Source organism: Symphalangus syndactylus, chromosome 5 (assembly GCF_028878055.3).
Source record: "Symphalangus syndactylus isolate Jambi chromosome 5, NHGRI_mSymSyn1-v2.1_pri, whole genome shotgun sequence".
Classification (NCBI taxonomy): domain Eukaryota; kingdom Metazoa; phylum Chordata; class Mammalia; order Primates; family Hylobatidae; genus Symphalangus; species Symphalangus syndactylus.
The window spans coordinates 140,068,496-140,084,691 of record NC_072427.2 but is presented as its reverse complement, the minus strand read 5'-3'; the positions used below and the strand labels follow the sequence as shown (position 1 = coordinate 140,084,691).

Sequence of the window (16,196 nt, the reverse complement as noted above, 5' to 3'; positions counted from 1 at the left end):
CCAAACATTTAAGGAAGATATAATACCAGTCTTCCACAATCTCTTCCAGAAAATAGAAGAGAGAACACTCATTCTGTGAGACAATTAGTCCAAAACCATTACTCCAAAACCAGATAAAGACACTGCTAGAAAGAAAACCTACAGATGAACATCTTTAATGAACAGATTCAAAAATCCTTAACAAAATATTAGCAAAATGAGTCCAACAATGTATAAAAATAATTATATGCCACAACCAAGTGGGATTTATTCCAAGTATGCAAGTCTGGTTCAACATAATGTAATCCATATCAGTAAGCCAAAGAAGAAAAATCATATGATTATATCAATTGATACTGACAAGGCATCTGACAAATTCCAACACCCATTTATAAGAAAGACTCAGCAAACTAGAAATAGAGGGAAATACCTTCAACTTAATAAAGAACATCTGCAAACAAACCTCAGCCAACATACTTAATATTGAGAAATTGTGTGCTTTCCTCCTAAGATCCTCTTAAAGATACGGCAAGGATATTCTCTCTTACCACTGCTATTCAACATTGTACTGGTAGTCCTAGCTAGACAAGAAAAGGAAATAAAATGTGTACAGGTCAGGAAGTTTGGTAGGCTAATGATGACTCCTGAAGATAGGTTCACAACCTAATCCCTGGAACCTGTGAATGTTACCCTCTTTGGAAAAAGAGCTATTGCAGATGTGATTGATTTAAAGGTCTTGTGGTGAGGTGATCATTCTGGATTATCCAGATGGGCCCTAGATGGCATCATGACAAGTGTGTAAGAAGGACACAGAGGGAGATTAGACTTATAAACAAAAGGCTATATGAAGACAAAAGCAGAAATTGGAGTGATGCAGCTGAGAAATGCTGAAAGCCATTAGAAGAGGCAAGGGACAGATTATCCCTAGAGTCTCCACAGAGAGTATGGCTCTGCTGACACTTTTATTTTGGACTTCTGGCCTCCATAATGGTGAGAGAATACATTTCTGTTGTTTTGAGCCACGAAGTTTGTGATCCCTTGTTACAACAACCATAAGAAACAGGTATGAGAAGAAAGATATAAAACTGTCTTTGTTTACAAACAACATGATTGTAGAAAATCCCCCCAAATCAACAAACTCCTGAAATTGCTAAATGAGTTTACCAAGGTTGCACGATGCAAAGTTAATATACAAAATTCAGTTGCTTTCCTGTCTAGCAGCAGTGTAAAATTGGAATTTGAAATTTAGAAAACTATTTGCAGAAGCACCCAATATCCATGGATTCCACATATTTACAGATATGTGTATATAAATGGGTTAATATACACAGATATATTTCCCTGCTCAGTCAGCTGAGAGAGCTAAAAGCAAGAACACTAGAGCAGCAGTGAGCATACCTAGCACCCATATAGTGGTTTCCAATACCATTCTCAGTAAAAGGAGCCAGGGCTCACTGGAGAAATGGCTTATACCAGGACTGGTGCAGAAAACAGACAAGATAAGCCCTGAGCATCTTGTAGTCTCAGAAAGTAAGTGCTTAAAAAACAGAAAAATCCACATGATGCAAAGGGATATAGGAAGCAACTGAAAGAGCTCCCAGTGGCCAAAGCGGGAACTGTGTGAACAATAAAATAAATAAGGTAGTGTGGGATTATAAACCCAAGTGTAAAATAAATATCTTCAAGTGAATACTGATATTAAGTAAATTATTGTAAATTTTAAAATGGACAGGACACAAACCTTCCCATATAAAAAATTCCAAGTAATTATGTAGCCAAGCCCTGCCTCGAGGTGGTGACTTATAACTTCCCACTCCTTAAGTGTGGGATACCAATAATGACTTCTTTTCAAAGAGTACAGTATGAAAAATGGGGGGAAAAGATTAGCTTTACAGTGGAGAAACCGAGCCAACACTAACTGCCTCAGCCAGGTGCTCATGGTCAACATCAACAGTGGTAAATCATGGTGCTAGTATGTGCCCTTGACATAATGTGATTAACATAGCAGTTTCCCTCTATGGTCTTCCCAAACCTATAACCTCAGTCCAGTGATGAGAAAAACATTTAACAAATCCCAGTTGAGGGAAGGACATTCTGCAAAATACTGACCAGTACTTTCAAAACTGTCAAGATCATCAAAATAAAATAAGAAGAATCTAAGAAACTATCACAGCCAAGAGGAATCTATGGAGACCTGACAAATGTAGTATGCTAGATGGGATTGGTTATTGAGTCATACTAAAAAAATTTAAAGTGTAGACTTTGGTTAATAGTATATCAACAACAATCCTTAATTGTTACAAATGTACCATCATTATATAAGATAGTAATAATAGAGAAAACTGGGTGTGGGGTATATGGAAACTCTGTATTATCGCTGTAATTTTTCTGTATATTGAAATTTGTTCTAAAACTAAAAGATTATTTAAAAATAAACTATTTTGTTCTGAGCCACCAGCCCAGTTTTGTTACTGGGACTGGATTGAAACACAAGATTATTTTCCCTTCTTCATTAGTCAGTTAAAGGTGGAAAATACTGTAGTTTTCTTTTTCTGGGTAGCTGTGTCTATCCATCTAGAAATTATTTATTGAGCTCCTCCTGTGTGTCGTGCTCTGAGGATACAGAAGAGTATAAGAAAGATGCAGCACCTGCCCCTAAATGTCCAGAAAGGGGCATAGACATGCAGATAATGTGTGGGCCACTGTAGCTACTGCTGGGCTACTGTTGCTGCCATAGTAGATCTTCTGCTTTGCTCTCCCAAATATATTAGAAAGAGAGTCTCCACCCCGCCCTTCTGAAGGAGTTTGGCTCTTTTGATTAACTTTAGATGGTGTGGTTTTTAAGAGATCATGCCTTGTTTTTAGACCTCCAAAGGTAGCCTTGGTCTTTTTTGTTTTGTTTTGTTTTTTTGAGATGGAGTCTCACTCTGTTGCCCAGGCTGGAGTGCAGTGGCACAATCTTGGCTCACTGCAACCTCCACCTCCCGGGTTCAAGCAGTTCTCTTGCCTCAGCCTCCCAAGTAGCTGAGACTATAGGCATCCACCACCATGCCCGGCTAATTTTTTTTGTATTTTTAATAGGGATGGGGTTTCACTATGTTGGCCAGGCTGGTCTTGAACTTCCAACCTTGTGATCCGCCAGCCTTGGCCTCCCAAAGTACTGAGATTACAGTTGTGAGCCACCACGTCCAGCCAGTAGCCTTGGTCTTCTGTCTTAATCTTCTCTTCCAAGATGCTTAACATAATTTAGGTGATACCCATTATTATGCCCAAAAGCCTTCTAGTGAATCAAAAGATGCCACATATTAGAAAAACACATCTTGATATCATTATGGATTCTTTGGGGATGTTTCCCTCACCTTCTTACATCTATGTGGAGGCTTTAATCTCTTCTTTTTGATTATCTCATTTCTGATGTTGTAGGCATCAGGCATCCATCAGTTCTATAGTCTGTTCATCCATGCATATATTAATGAACTTAGTATATGCCTAGCTCAAGGCCTTTACACTTTGTTTTCCTGCCTGTAATTCTGTATCCCCACATTTCCTTCATTCAGTCTCTATTTGTATTTCATTAATTAGAGATGCTGTTATGATAACTCTTTAAATATAGCTGCCCCTCACCAACTCCATCACTCTCTATCTCATGACATTCTGTTATATTTCTCCATAGAACTTATCTCCACTTGACATTTGTTTCTTTATTGTCTTTCTCTTCTAGAACACCTGCTCACAAAGGCAGGAACTTTTTTGTTCATTGGTTGCTCTATTCCCAGCATCTTTAGAGCAGAGTCTGGCACATGGTAGTACTCAGTAAATACTTGTTGAACAAATGCATGCATGGTAGTCATGTCTCCACTTTCTCCCAGGCAGCCTACAGACCCAAAGAAATGAAGGCTTCCAATGACCTGCTCTGATGCATCAGTGTCCAGGGAATTTGTGCAGATTGCAGTCCTACCTAAGTCCTTGCTTCATTTCTATTTGTATAATAATTGACAGTTTTCAAAGTGCTTGCTATGCGATTGTCCCTTTTGATGCTTTGTGTAATACTATGAAGCAAGTAGGAATTTCTTAGACCTATCATACAAATGAGGAATGTAAGGGGATGGAATTTCAAAGGTGACTATCAGAGCCAGAGCTAGAAACCAGATCTCTTGACTTCTAGCTCATCTGGTGATTATGCGGGTTCATGTTTCATCTCCACCTGTGTCTACATTGTATGGTTTTGAGGGCAAGGTCTTGAATTTTTTGTTTTTATATTTTTCCATATGCCTTATACACAGTGTGCTTAAAAAAGGTGTGTTTCTTTGGGTCTATTGGCCACTTCAACTTGTATCTTTGTCTTCATTAATGGACTTTGGGAAGATCTCAGAGACTTGTTTTAGGTATGGTGCCATAGATTCCATAGGTTAGGGCCATGAATTTGCACACAAATCACCTAGGAACTTCAGTTATGTTATATTCTGATTTAGTTGGTCTGGTGTAGTGCCTGAGAGTATGCATTTTTAACAACCTGTGGTAGTGCCCATACTGCTGGTACATCTTCCACATTGACTAAATTTCAGGGCCTTGTAACACATGAAAGATGTATTCTTTGTTTGGCTATCTGACTGTGTGAACCTAGATAAATTTATTGGAGACACTGTGATGTATTGTTTAGGCTAGATTACGTTGGTTAAAATCCTACCGTTCCATTTACTGTGTGATCTCAGCTAACTTACTTAACTTTTCTGTGCCTCAATTTCCTCTTTAAAAGTAGAGATCATATTACTATGATCTCTATTTTTAGCTCATACAGGTATTGACTGAATTAATACTTGTAAAGCACCTAGATTCATAACGCATGGCACTCAATGAATATTAACTACTGTGATCATTTCTTTGTCTCCTTGTGTTATTCTGTGAAACTACATTAATAGGTTTAAGATACATTTGAAGGAAGGAAGTTGTTTAAGATATTTGCAAGGTGTGAAATAGCATGGTGTCTTTCATGGAAATGTTAATCTGGTTGGAAGACAGTTCTTTCATTAATGAACAATGCAATAGAAATCAGCTAATGGTGATTCTTCTTGAGCTGTCACAACTGTATATTGTGTACTTTTCATTAAGCATGAGCAAATTAGGAGAAAATGAGTAGGCACTCCAGTTTTGTAGTAAAATGTTATGATGTATAATATTAAGCATAGGGCATAAAATTGTTTTTATTCATCTCAGTTATGTATTAAATGAACCAACTTGATTGTAATTGGCATTGTGGAAATATGGAGGCAAGCGTATCAGAGGTCAGTGAGAATATATTTGGTGCCTAATATAGTGATGGTAAGGGGGAAAAAGTATGCACATAATTATTTTAAAGGGAGATTTTGGTTCTAGTTTTTCCAATAATTAATGAAAAATAACATTGGGTTTCTTCGGGAAAAAATTTACACAACTCATTTCTCCCACTGACTCAAAAGTGTAAAAAAAAAAATCTTTAATTAACATGGAGTTTTTCTTCTTTTTGTTTTAGGATCCGATTTTATTAAGACCTCTACTGGAAAAGAAACAGTAAATGCCACCTTCCCAGTAGCGATAGTAATGCTACGGGCCATTAGAGATTTTTTCTGGAAAACTGGAAACAAGGTATATTATTGCTAGCAAATCTTTCTTTAGAGTAAAGATAATGTTATTTATAATACTAGTTACAGCCACAATAACTGTCTTTATATGGAGAAGTTGTGAATGAATTACCTTTATTAAGATAAATGTTTAATTTACCTTTCATTATAAAAGAACACATTGATGGAGAAAAATTGTGATTAACAGAAAGTGAGTTGTGACTGTGGGAGTGAGTATGTGTGATCAAGATGTAAACTCACTTTATGTCCTTTTGTTAACCGAAGACAGTTTTGTCACTGACAAGAGATTCCTAAATGGGTTCTTTAATGAACTAATTCTGCTGCAACACAGAGGCTTTCTCACATGGCATTGGCCAGTGAAAACAGGTTAATGCAGAAATTAAACTTCCTTGAGGAACGGAAAGAATTGCAGAGTAACATTTATTGAATGATAAGCTGTGGTGGTGATATGAAAAGTATGCAATATAATGGGAAATAATCTTTTCCTGTCATTATTGAAGGACACACATAAATTGGTTTTTCTGTTGGGAAACCCCCGGTCCAGAAAAACTTATTACTTTTAATAATATGAGGTGAAGAGAAAATTCTCGAGGAGATGAACTTATTAAACAAAATAATGAAATGCTGTGAAACAGCAGGGAAAAGGTAGCTAGACGTTATATAGCTCTTGAATTAAATATCAATTTTTGCGTTTTATAGCAGTTGGATGTGCTCTTCGGAAGACTGTTAAGCTGAGGAGGGTGTATACTAGCTTTTGTCAGCTTTTCAAAAAATAATACATATTTTTTGAAACATGAAGTTGAAAAATGCGTATGAGGTGCTTTTTTAAAAATGAGTTTGGATTTTCCTTTTCATCTCAAGTTATTTGTTTAGCTGCAAATTATCTCAAAGGATTTTTTTTTACATGACTGGAGAGAAAGGTGTGTGTGTGTGTTTAATGACACTTTCCCTTCCTGAGAGTGTCCAGTCTCTTGATTTCTTTTAAATCCAGTCTCTTGATTTCTGCCGAATAGAAACCCAAAAAAGACCTTTAATCCTTTGTCCATTGGATGTGATGACTTTATATGTAAGTGTAGCTTCAGTTTATTTTGGAATAGGTGACTTTTTTTTTTAATATACTGTTTTATTAGAGGGAATAAACTCCTTCCAGAATTTTCTCACTTAGAATAACTTCACATCTTAATTACGAATAGGATAAATACGTATTGTGACCTACATGAGAAAGCTGACCCAACTCGAATAACCTCTACCTGGTATCCTTTCTGCAACGATCCAAATAAGTTAAAAGATTTTTTGTTTAAATATGCTGTAAAAATGATAAATCTATCTTTGGTCCTCAGTTGAAACTACCACCACTCATTTGATTGTGATTCTCATTCTGAGCCAAAGAACATCAAAACCAAATGTGAAGCTTTTCATACTTATAGATGCCTGGGCCTGCATCCCTGGTGGTTTTGGGTCTGGCGTAGTCTTCAGGCATCTGTTTGCATTAAGTTCCGTTGCCAGGGTTCAGACCTGCCACTGGGGACCTAATTCTGTTTTGTTCTCAACAAACATTTATTGGGTAGTTAACCATGTGCCATGTTAACCTGTGTTAAATGCTAGGAATGGAAAAATGAGTATGTCCCTTCTCAGGAGAGCTCTTAGACAACAAGCAAAGAATGTCAATGAAATTTTTAAGTGCTCAGTGTTCCAAGCCAGAGTACAAAGGGAGGGACACTTTGCTGTCTTTCAGTCCTTTCTTTTTGATTGTATTGATTCTTTTCCTTGGTAATAAATAAGTCCATCCTAGTTTTATTAAGAAAAAGACAGGTACAAGCCAAATTGTATTCATTTAATCATATTTGATTTCAAAAAACGAGGTTCTGTGTATGTGTTTGCAAATCAGATGCAGCCTTTCGGGTTGTTGACAAGTTGCTTGGGCAGCCCTTAGACTATAAAGTTTCTACGTCATTGATTTAAAGGTATTTTAAAATGTGATAGGCTACCTTCCAGACCATGATTAGTGTCACTCCTGAGAAGCAGAGATTTAATATTTCATAACTGATTTCATTGCAGATTTATGTTTTCCATATTCTCTCTCTTTAAAAAAAAAAGGATAAACTTATGTTAGAACCTCTCTGGAAACAGACTTGCTGACACAAACTGAACTGTATAGAAAATCTGTAAGAAGCACTGCCTAATTGACAAAAATGCTCCTGTGGTTAACATGTATGCTAGTATCAACTAATTGATTTTTTTGGCTTCTTCTCAACAAATAACCTCATCCTACTTAACCCCCCTGCTACCTTACAGAGTCATAGCTTGGGCTCCAGAGTAATAGCAGATATGGTTGGAATCCGTGCACTGCTACTGCTTAGTTGTGTGACGTTGTGTAATTGAGGCAGGGAAACCAGTTCAAAGACTTTTACTGATATTTCCTATGATAATTGATAAGGGTCTAAACTGAAATAAGTGAGAATGCAGTGGAAAGTGTGCATATTGGGGGGTAAGGAAGGTAAGGAGGTAGATTTGGCAGGACTTAAATATTGATTGGGTGTGGTGTGGCCAGGGAATGGTGGAGTTTGGAGTAAACTATAAGGTTTCCTGCTTGAGTTGATAATAGACTATATTCATTTAATGTCTCCCTTCTCTAGCATTCTGTTAGCAGTCATCTGCTGGTGCAACCAGTCACAGCCCTGAGTGATAAAATGTGAGCGATTTAGTACTCAGGCTCTGAGGTGTTGTTTTGACCACTACCATCTACAGATTCCCGACTCTACGGGATAGTTAGGCTCCTGAAACGTGTAAATCCAGATAATCAGAGTTTTATTGTATATGGAACATATCTTTCATTTCCTAATGGATCCAGGGACATCATTTACGAATATCAGATATTGGCTGAATTCGGCTGTGTTGTGGTCAACCTTAAAGACTACTGGACTATGAGGAGCCCCTCACGATGTTTTTCTACTGCCCTTATGTAACTGGTATGCCAGCTTTTTAGAACCGTGTGTGCCTGCAACTTAGAAAAAAAATCCCACAGTTAAATTGATTAAAACTGTCAACTTTCCTTGCTTTTTTGCTGCCCGTTTGGTTAGGGTAACCTTGTAGCCTTGCTGATTCTGTCCTTTGATTTTAAATGCACGTGTCTTCTGAACCTCAAGATGAAGGCTGAGAAGTGACTCTACAGGCTTACTTGTGGAAATGTAGAATGAGTGGGCTTTTGTGATCTGTTTTCCTATTTATTGACACCTTCCTTGTTTATTCCAGGTTCACAGCTATAGTCTAGATGGTTGAGGTTTATGACTTTCCAATAAGTGGAATGTTAATGAGAGTTATTAACCCTCACTAGTGTCTGTTTGGAAGTAGTGACATTCTTCCAAAAATCTTGGAAAAGTTGTTTTGTAGTGTGAATGAGCATGAGTCACTGATCTAAGCCCTTTCACTGGATGAAGTGAAAAGATTTTTTTTCAACAAAAGAGGGAGAGAGAGAATCAAGACTCTGATAAACATAGTACTATTTTTAAAAGAAATCCAATAACAATAAAGATTGTACTATTCTGTGCCTTCCCATTTAGATAGGGTTTAAACCAGCAGGAGGCATCCGCAGTGCAAAGGATTCCCTTGCTTGGCTCTCTCTTGTAAAGGAAGAGCTTGGAGATGAGTGGCTGAAGCCAGAACTCTTTCGAATAGGTGCCAGTACTCTGCTTTCGGACATTGAGAGGCAGGTGAGTAATCATCTCTGTCTTTGGAATAAATTAACAAGTGTTTTTTGAGAAAGGAATTGAAAAGTCAAATTGAGAACTGGAGATAAAAACTCATCTGACTGACCTCATCCTACCCAATCCTCTTCCAAGCAAACCACCATCAGAAGTGAGTAGGGTGGAGATTCTGCTGAAGCACATACTAGTGAGGCTTTCTAATGAAATGTTCGTTAAAACTATTCATTATTATTTGATAGTATAATTATTAACTGATGTGTATAATTATAGAATGATTGTTAATTAAACTCTGCTTTTCCTCACAGATTTACCATCATGTGACTGGAAGATATGCAGCTTATCATGATCTTCCAATGTCTTAAATTAGTCACCAGTTCCAGAAAAGTTCTTTATGACAACGTTTAAAAATTATTTTTCCACATAATTGCTAAAATTATTTAATTAAAAATTGGACAATAGGTACCTGGCATTCCTCTCTTTAAAATTTCTACCGAACTTAAAGAATGGAATGGAAAAAGCAAACTCATCCACATGTGGTACTCATTTCAGGCACATCTGAAATAATTACTAGAAGATCTGCACTATTAACTTTGTGAAGAGTTTCTCCTAAAAACTTTAAGTAAAATATTAATGGTAGCTTTGATAACATCAAATTCTAAGGGAGAAAAAAACAATATTAAACTGCCCAAGCAGTGTGCCCTAGCAGAGGAAAATGCAACATCTCGCAAGTGCTGCTGTAACGACTTCAGGAGTCACTGATTCAGCACTAATTTCCTGCCGTGAAAACTCATCTTTCATTTTTGCCGTGGATATGTGCTTTTATTAATTGTTGTGCTAATGAAATTTCTGGCATTGTGATATACAACTATGAATATCATTAAAATTTTTAAAATAATAAAGTTCCTATAGTTTATTTTTTTAAAAAACTTAAAAATTGTTACAATACATAATGAAAAAATAATCCATTAAACATAAAAAGGTTTAATCAGTGAGTCTCTGAATCTCTCTAGTTGATTCCTTGGGTATGTATCTGTAAAACACCCCAATACGTTATTAATGAATGCAACTTATGTATGTGTTCTGAAATTCTTCAAATTTTCTGGTATAGTGAATGGAGGAAAACAGTAGATATTAACAGCACTTGCTATGTAATAAGCTGTACATATATCAATTTATTTAACTCTGATTTAATCCTCATAATAGTAAGGTAAATACAGTAAGGGTTTTGATTCTTATAGCGGTAAGTACTGATGTAATCATCCTTTTATACATCCTTTTATATACTGAGGAACAAAGAATTTAAGCAACGTGCCAAAGGTTGCTCAAAATTAGCAGAGTTAAAAATCAAGCCCAAGCAGACAGGCTGGCTCCCAAGTGCGTGCAGTCACCCCCATGTCTCCCTGTCCCTCGGTACACATAGTCAGGTGTATATAAACAGAGCTCCCCATCAGCTGAGGGGACGGTAATCTGCCTCATGGTGGCTGGCTTTTTTGCTCTCTGTCTGTCCCAGCCTCGCTCTTCCGGAGATTCTGCTTGCTAGCACCTCTACCACGTTACAGAATGTGTTTCTTTGAATGGTGATTTTCATCAGGAGAGTCTTTTTCTACCCTGAATGGCTCTCTAGTTGCTTATAAGCAAAAACCTGGACTGGAAGTCTGTTTTGGTTTCATCTTCTCACCTGCTGAATTCTAGCCTGAACTCTCCCTCTTTCTGACTTTGACTCCTTGGTCCAGTCAATTCACATCTCTTGACCTCAGTTTCTTCATCTGTAAAGTCAATGAGTTGGAGCAAATGATATCAAAGTTCTTTCAGACCTAAAATTATATTATCCTAAGGATAATTAGAACAAATTCAAGAAAATGTTTTATGGCTAAAAAGAGAAAACACTTTTGTACTTATCTAAATTAGAATTTGCCTCTCAGGAGACAATTTAGCAAGTCCCTCAGAGCACCTCTCTAACTGTAAATGAAATGACTAAAATAAGAACAGAAAAGAAATTCTGTTTTTCCCCAGTGCCTTAGCAGGATGCCACCTTTTGACTTGTGCCTTTGGATATGGTCAGTGGCTCCGAATGCCATATCCAGCCTCACAATATGCTAGCCCAGGAGCCCACCAGTGCAATGGCCAGTCACCTTTGGAGAAGAAACATTACAGAAAAATAATTATAGTCTATCACCTTTGAAGCTATTCCAATTCACAGGGGTTTCTGTTGTCCTCCCATTAAACCCAGCTGCTCATTTTAGTTGATCAAGTGAACAGGCATCATTATCTCCAATTTTAATTTATATGAGGCATCCACTGAAATTGACCTCTATGGACAATTACAGATTCACATAGGAAATTAAGACTAGTGAGTCCCTCAGACCTATTAGAGGCTGATGAGCATGGCCTGATCTAAAGGTAAGTAATGTTATATTTGGGGGGAAAATTTATTCCAAGGACTGTGGGGCTCTTCATCTGAGAATGTCTGCCCATCCTTACCTGGCTCTTGAAATCAAATGTAACACAGATGACTTTAATAGGAACACCCTCATTAATGTTGATTGCTATGAAAACATAAGAGGAAGAGGTCATTTCTGAGGTGACTATGATTTACTACAAGCTGATTTGTATACTTCAGAACATTGGGATCAGATGCTTTATACAATCAGAAAATGACCTTCTATGTTCTGTGTTTAAAGCTTCTAAGTTAATAAAAGCACCCTGCCTTGTTGCAGTTGTTCAGTAAAGCATATTAGGCTTTAAAGTTATTTTTGAAACAATCAGTCATATAATTTGGGAGCATAAAGAGACTTTAGAGAACATCTAGTTCAACACTGTCTTTTTTTACATTGAGAAAAGAAGCAGAGTGGAGAAGTCACTTGTGCAAGGTCACGTAGAATGTCAGAGCCGATGCCAGAACTTACATCCCCACCACATGATGAAATATTTTACAACACATACCCTGGTCTTTGGAAGTGAAAATTTCTTGCTTGTTTATGCGCCCTGCTATACCTAATATGTTTGTCAGCATGTGAACTTAAGACTTACAAGAGATTCACTTTTGCCTCTAGGAGTCTTCGAAATGGTGTTTTAGAGACCAACCTTCTCAATCTAGCCCAAGTGATAGTGTGATAGCATGGTTGATTTCATCTGTTAGAATCTCTGAATTTTGGATGACCTCTAGAACTGATTTTTTTTTTTTTAAAGGTTGAATGTTACTTTGTTTTAAGGAAGAAAAAGACATGGGGACTTGTTTGGATTCTAATTTGTATACACATGGAGAGGAGATGACGTGCAGTCACAAAACAGTTTTATAATTAAAGTATTCTTGCCTCATTCTGGATTATTTCAGCACTAATGAGAAGTTCAGACAAATTGGTTCACATGAAAAATAGTTTGTAAAGAGACCTGTGGTAGCAGTGGGGACTGTTCAGATATCTGGAAGTGCATCCTCACAACAACAGAACACAGTCTCTGAGCAGAACAGTTTGCTATGTCATACATACATGTCTTATAGAAACCAAATCTGTTTCTTTGGAAAAATTAACTTACACTTCTAGTACAGAGAGAAACCAGCATTAATTTTTCTTCCATCAACCTGATATTGTACACATCATAAATAGGGCCACAGTGCAGAGGTATAAATAAGAGGAAATAATATGAGTAGATCTTACCTTCCAAGACAGTGAAATGTTATGCCCATTTTGGTGCTAGGAAAAAGGTATGAGGTGAAATCAATTTCTACATTTATTTTCCTGATCACACTCAGGAGTTTTGCCTCCCAAAGAAAATATGTATTTTACAACCATCACCAAATGATCCTTTTTAGAAATGACCACAGGTAACATCTGGCTGATACATAAAATATGTAGTAAAAATAATCATTTTTAATTAACTAAAACCTGCTCAGGAGAGAGTCAGAGGAATATCCATCTGGCCAATTCACACTTAATAGGACAGATGAGGATCAGGATGTTTAATGCAATATACGTGAAATACTTAGTGACCTTATAATGAACTAAAACTTTTTACTGGGAAAAAGAACACAGATGAGGAGGAAGAATTGGAATATCTAGAAAGGACAGACCTGAAGTTTGATATTTTTAGAAGTACGTCTTGTAAAACAGGTAGAATATAAGAAACCTAGGTCATATGACATTAGTTTCTGTTTTCCTATGACAGGAAATATTTTCATTTGAACGATAAAATAAGGTTAAACTTTATTCTGGAGATTGGCAATGAGTTTTAAGAAGTGCTAAGTATCTTATAGGAAGTGATTATAAGTAAAAGTTAAAGGAACTGGGATTATTTAGCCTGAAGAGAAGATCAAAGGGTACTTAATGTCTGACAATCCCAGGAAAAGTTACTTCTATATTAGAGTTTAGTAACACAGTCCTGTATCTCCTCTGTTGAAGAAGAAATGGAATTTATATTACACGTGAAGTTAAGGTAGGACTCCCTTAATGGACTAGAATGTGTTATTAAGAAGGTACATCTTACTATTCTCAGTAGTAGACTTGTCTTTGTGTTTGATGGCTTAGTTGTGCTGCCAAAAAAAGTGTTTCTCAAATGGAATCACTGGGAGGATTATATGAAATAAGTCTATCTCCACCCCCAGAATTTCCAATTCAGTAAGTTAGCTGTAAAGCCTGAGAATTTGTATTTCCAACAAGTGCCCAGGTGATGCTGATGCTGTGCTCCAGGAACCACACTTTGGGAACCACTACAGTAGAAATCTTTGCACTCAATACCTGGATTCCAAATTAAATGCATCTATTAAGCAGTAAAATCCACCAGCTGCAGCACTTCTTTATCATGAAGCTCTAGGATAAATGTGTATATTTTGCTGCTTTTCATAGCCAAGAACAGGAGAGGGGGCAATGGAAATGACATTATCCCTTAATCCTTTCACACTAGGCAATGAACTTGATTTCACTTTGGGCTTAAAAGCAAGCTTTGGAGCCTAGAATAAATTAGATGAATTTAGATGAATTTAGAATCATTATCCATAAAATCTCCAAAGGATTTTAGCAAGCCAAGATTGTAAAATTCAGCTGTATTTTATTCTGCCAGTCTGGAATGCAATAATTTTTGGTGATTTATATATAATATACATTAAAATCAAGACATATTTTAACAGAGCCCATTCTTTAACTTAGAATAGATGTTTTAGGGAATGGCATGTTTCACAGTTACTTGGCTTATTTTGAAAGTACTGTGTAGATGGTCTCTAGAGCACATGAAAATGTTAGTTCCTTGGTCTTTTCCACATAAAGGATGTTTTAAATTTGGTTTTTGCTTTGTAAGTGTTTGCTTTGCCAGTGCTATACTGCATGTAGGTACGGTTCTTAATTGTAAGCAACAGAACTCTACCTAGTTTAAGCAAAAAAATATTCTTAAAACATGCTCTCTTACAGAATATGCAGGATGGCCAGATAGTGGGAAATTTTATTAGACCGTTCTTGCATCGCTATAAAAAAATACCTGGTACTGGGTAATTTATAAAGAAAAGAAGTTTAATTGGCTCATGGTTCTGCAGGCTTTACAGGAAGCATAGTGCTGGCATCTGCTCAGCTTCAGGGAGGCCTCAGGAAACTTACAATCATGGCGGAAGGTGAAGGGGAAGCAGGTACATCACATGGTGAAAACAGGAGCAAGAGGTGGAATGTGGAGGTGCCACAAACTTTTAAATGACCAGCTCTTGAGAGAATTCACTATGGCAAAGACAGCACCAAGCCATGAGGGATCTGTCCTGATGACCCAACCACTTTCCACCAGGTCCCACATTCAGTATTGGGGATTATAGTTCAACATGAGATTTGGGCAGGAACAAATATCCAAACTACATCAGAAATAGAGGCAGCTAGGTAAGAATAATGCCCAAACCACTCTTTAGAACTGCTCTTAATCACTTCTTGGTCTTTTGGCTAAGATCAAGTGTAAACCTGATGGTACTGCCTCAGGGCACTTGATACCAGAACCTCTGCCTTTGCCTTCCCTGAAAGTTGGGTTTATCACAGTGGCCAAAGATGAATTCCTCATGTTGATCTCTTGGGTATCAAGTTCCTGTCTGATTATGTCTAACTGTTACAGTGTTGGCCACATCCCTATACCTTAGCTGCAAAGGAAGCTGAGAAAGCCAAGTTTTGGCTGCCTTCTTGGGGAAAGGGGCATATCATTTTCAAAAGATAGAGGATGGTCAAGCATCATCACAGTTGTCAACTACAATATAACAAGGTGGTACTGGAGAGACAGTTAATGCTTTGTATTAAGAAAAAACTTTTTGGCCCTCTACTGTATTTCTATTTTCAGTTAGTCTCTAAAGCTGAACACTGCAAAGTTGCTCCTTGTTTCTTGGTCCCATATAATAGGTCCAGAGAAGTCCTATGGAGTCTTTTTGTTTAAAGAGAATTGCACTCTTACCAGCAATATGCCCTTTCTTCCAAATATGTACACTTCTGTTTATTTAGACAGCTATTGACTTCCTACCAAGAGGATGATGAAGTTATTTATTTCTACTTTCTCCCCCTTATCTTCCTTCCAAACTCATCTGATTTTTGATGTCATGTAGCTCTTATAACATATTCTTGAGGCTTGGAAATGTACTTATAGCTCTATTTTTTTTTTTTTTTTTTTTGGGACAGAGTCTCGCTCTGTCACCCAGGCTGGAGTGCGGTGGCGCGATCTTGGCTCACTGCAAGCTCCGCCTCCCGGCTTCACACCATTCTCCTGCCTCAACCTCCCGAGTAGCTGGGACTACAGGCGCCCGCCACCACGCCCGACTAATTTTTTGTATTTTCGGTAGAGACAGGGTTTCACCATGTTAGCCAGGATGGTCTTGATCTCCTGACCTTGTGATCCACCCGCCTCGGCCTCCCAAAGTGCTGGGATTACAGGCGTGAGCCACTGCACC

The 16,196-nt window shown here is 37.4% G+C and overlaps 1 protein-coding gene across 2 annotated transcripts in view; it reads left to right on the top strand.

The window, feature by feature from the left end:
- Window positions 1–10,200, top strand: part of DERA (deoxyribose-phosphate aldolase) — a 123,699-nt gene extending 113,499 nt beyond the window's left edge. For both annotated transcript variants that reach the window (XM_055280511.2, XM_055280512.2), the window contains 3 exons: window positions 5,489–5,601; window positions 9,158–9,307; window positions 9,607–10,200. In XM_055280511.2, the coding sequence (XP_055136486.1) occupies window positions 5,489–5,601; window positions 9,158–9,307; window positions 9,607–9,663 (320 nt within the window). In that variant the 3' untranslated portion in view covers window positions 9,664–10,200. The remainder of the gene's footprint in view (window positions 1–5,488; window positions 5,602–9,157; window positions 9,308–9,606) is intronic.
- The last annotated feature ends 5,996 nt before the right edge of the window (window positions 10,201–16,196 follow it).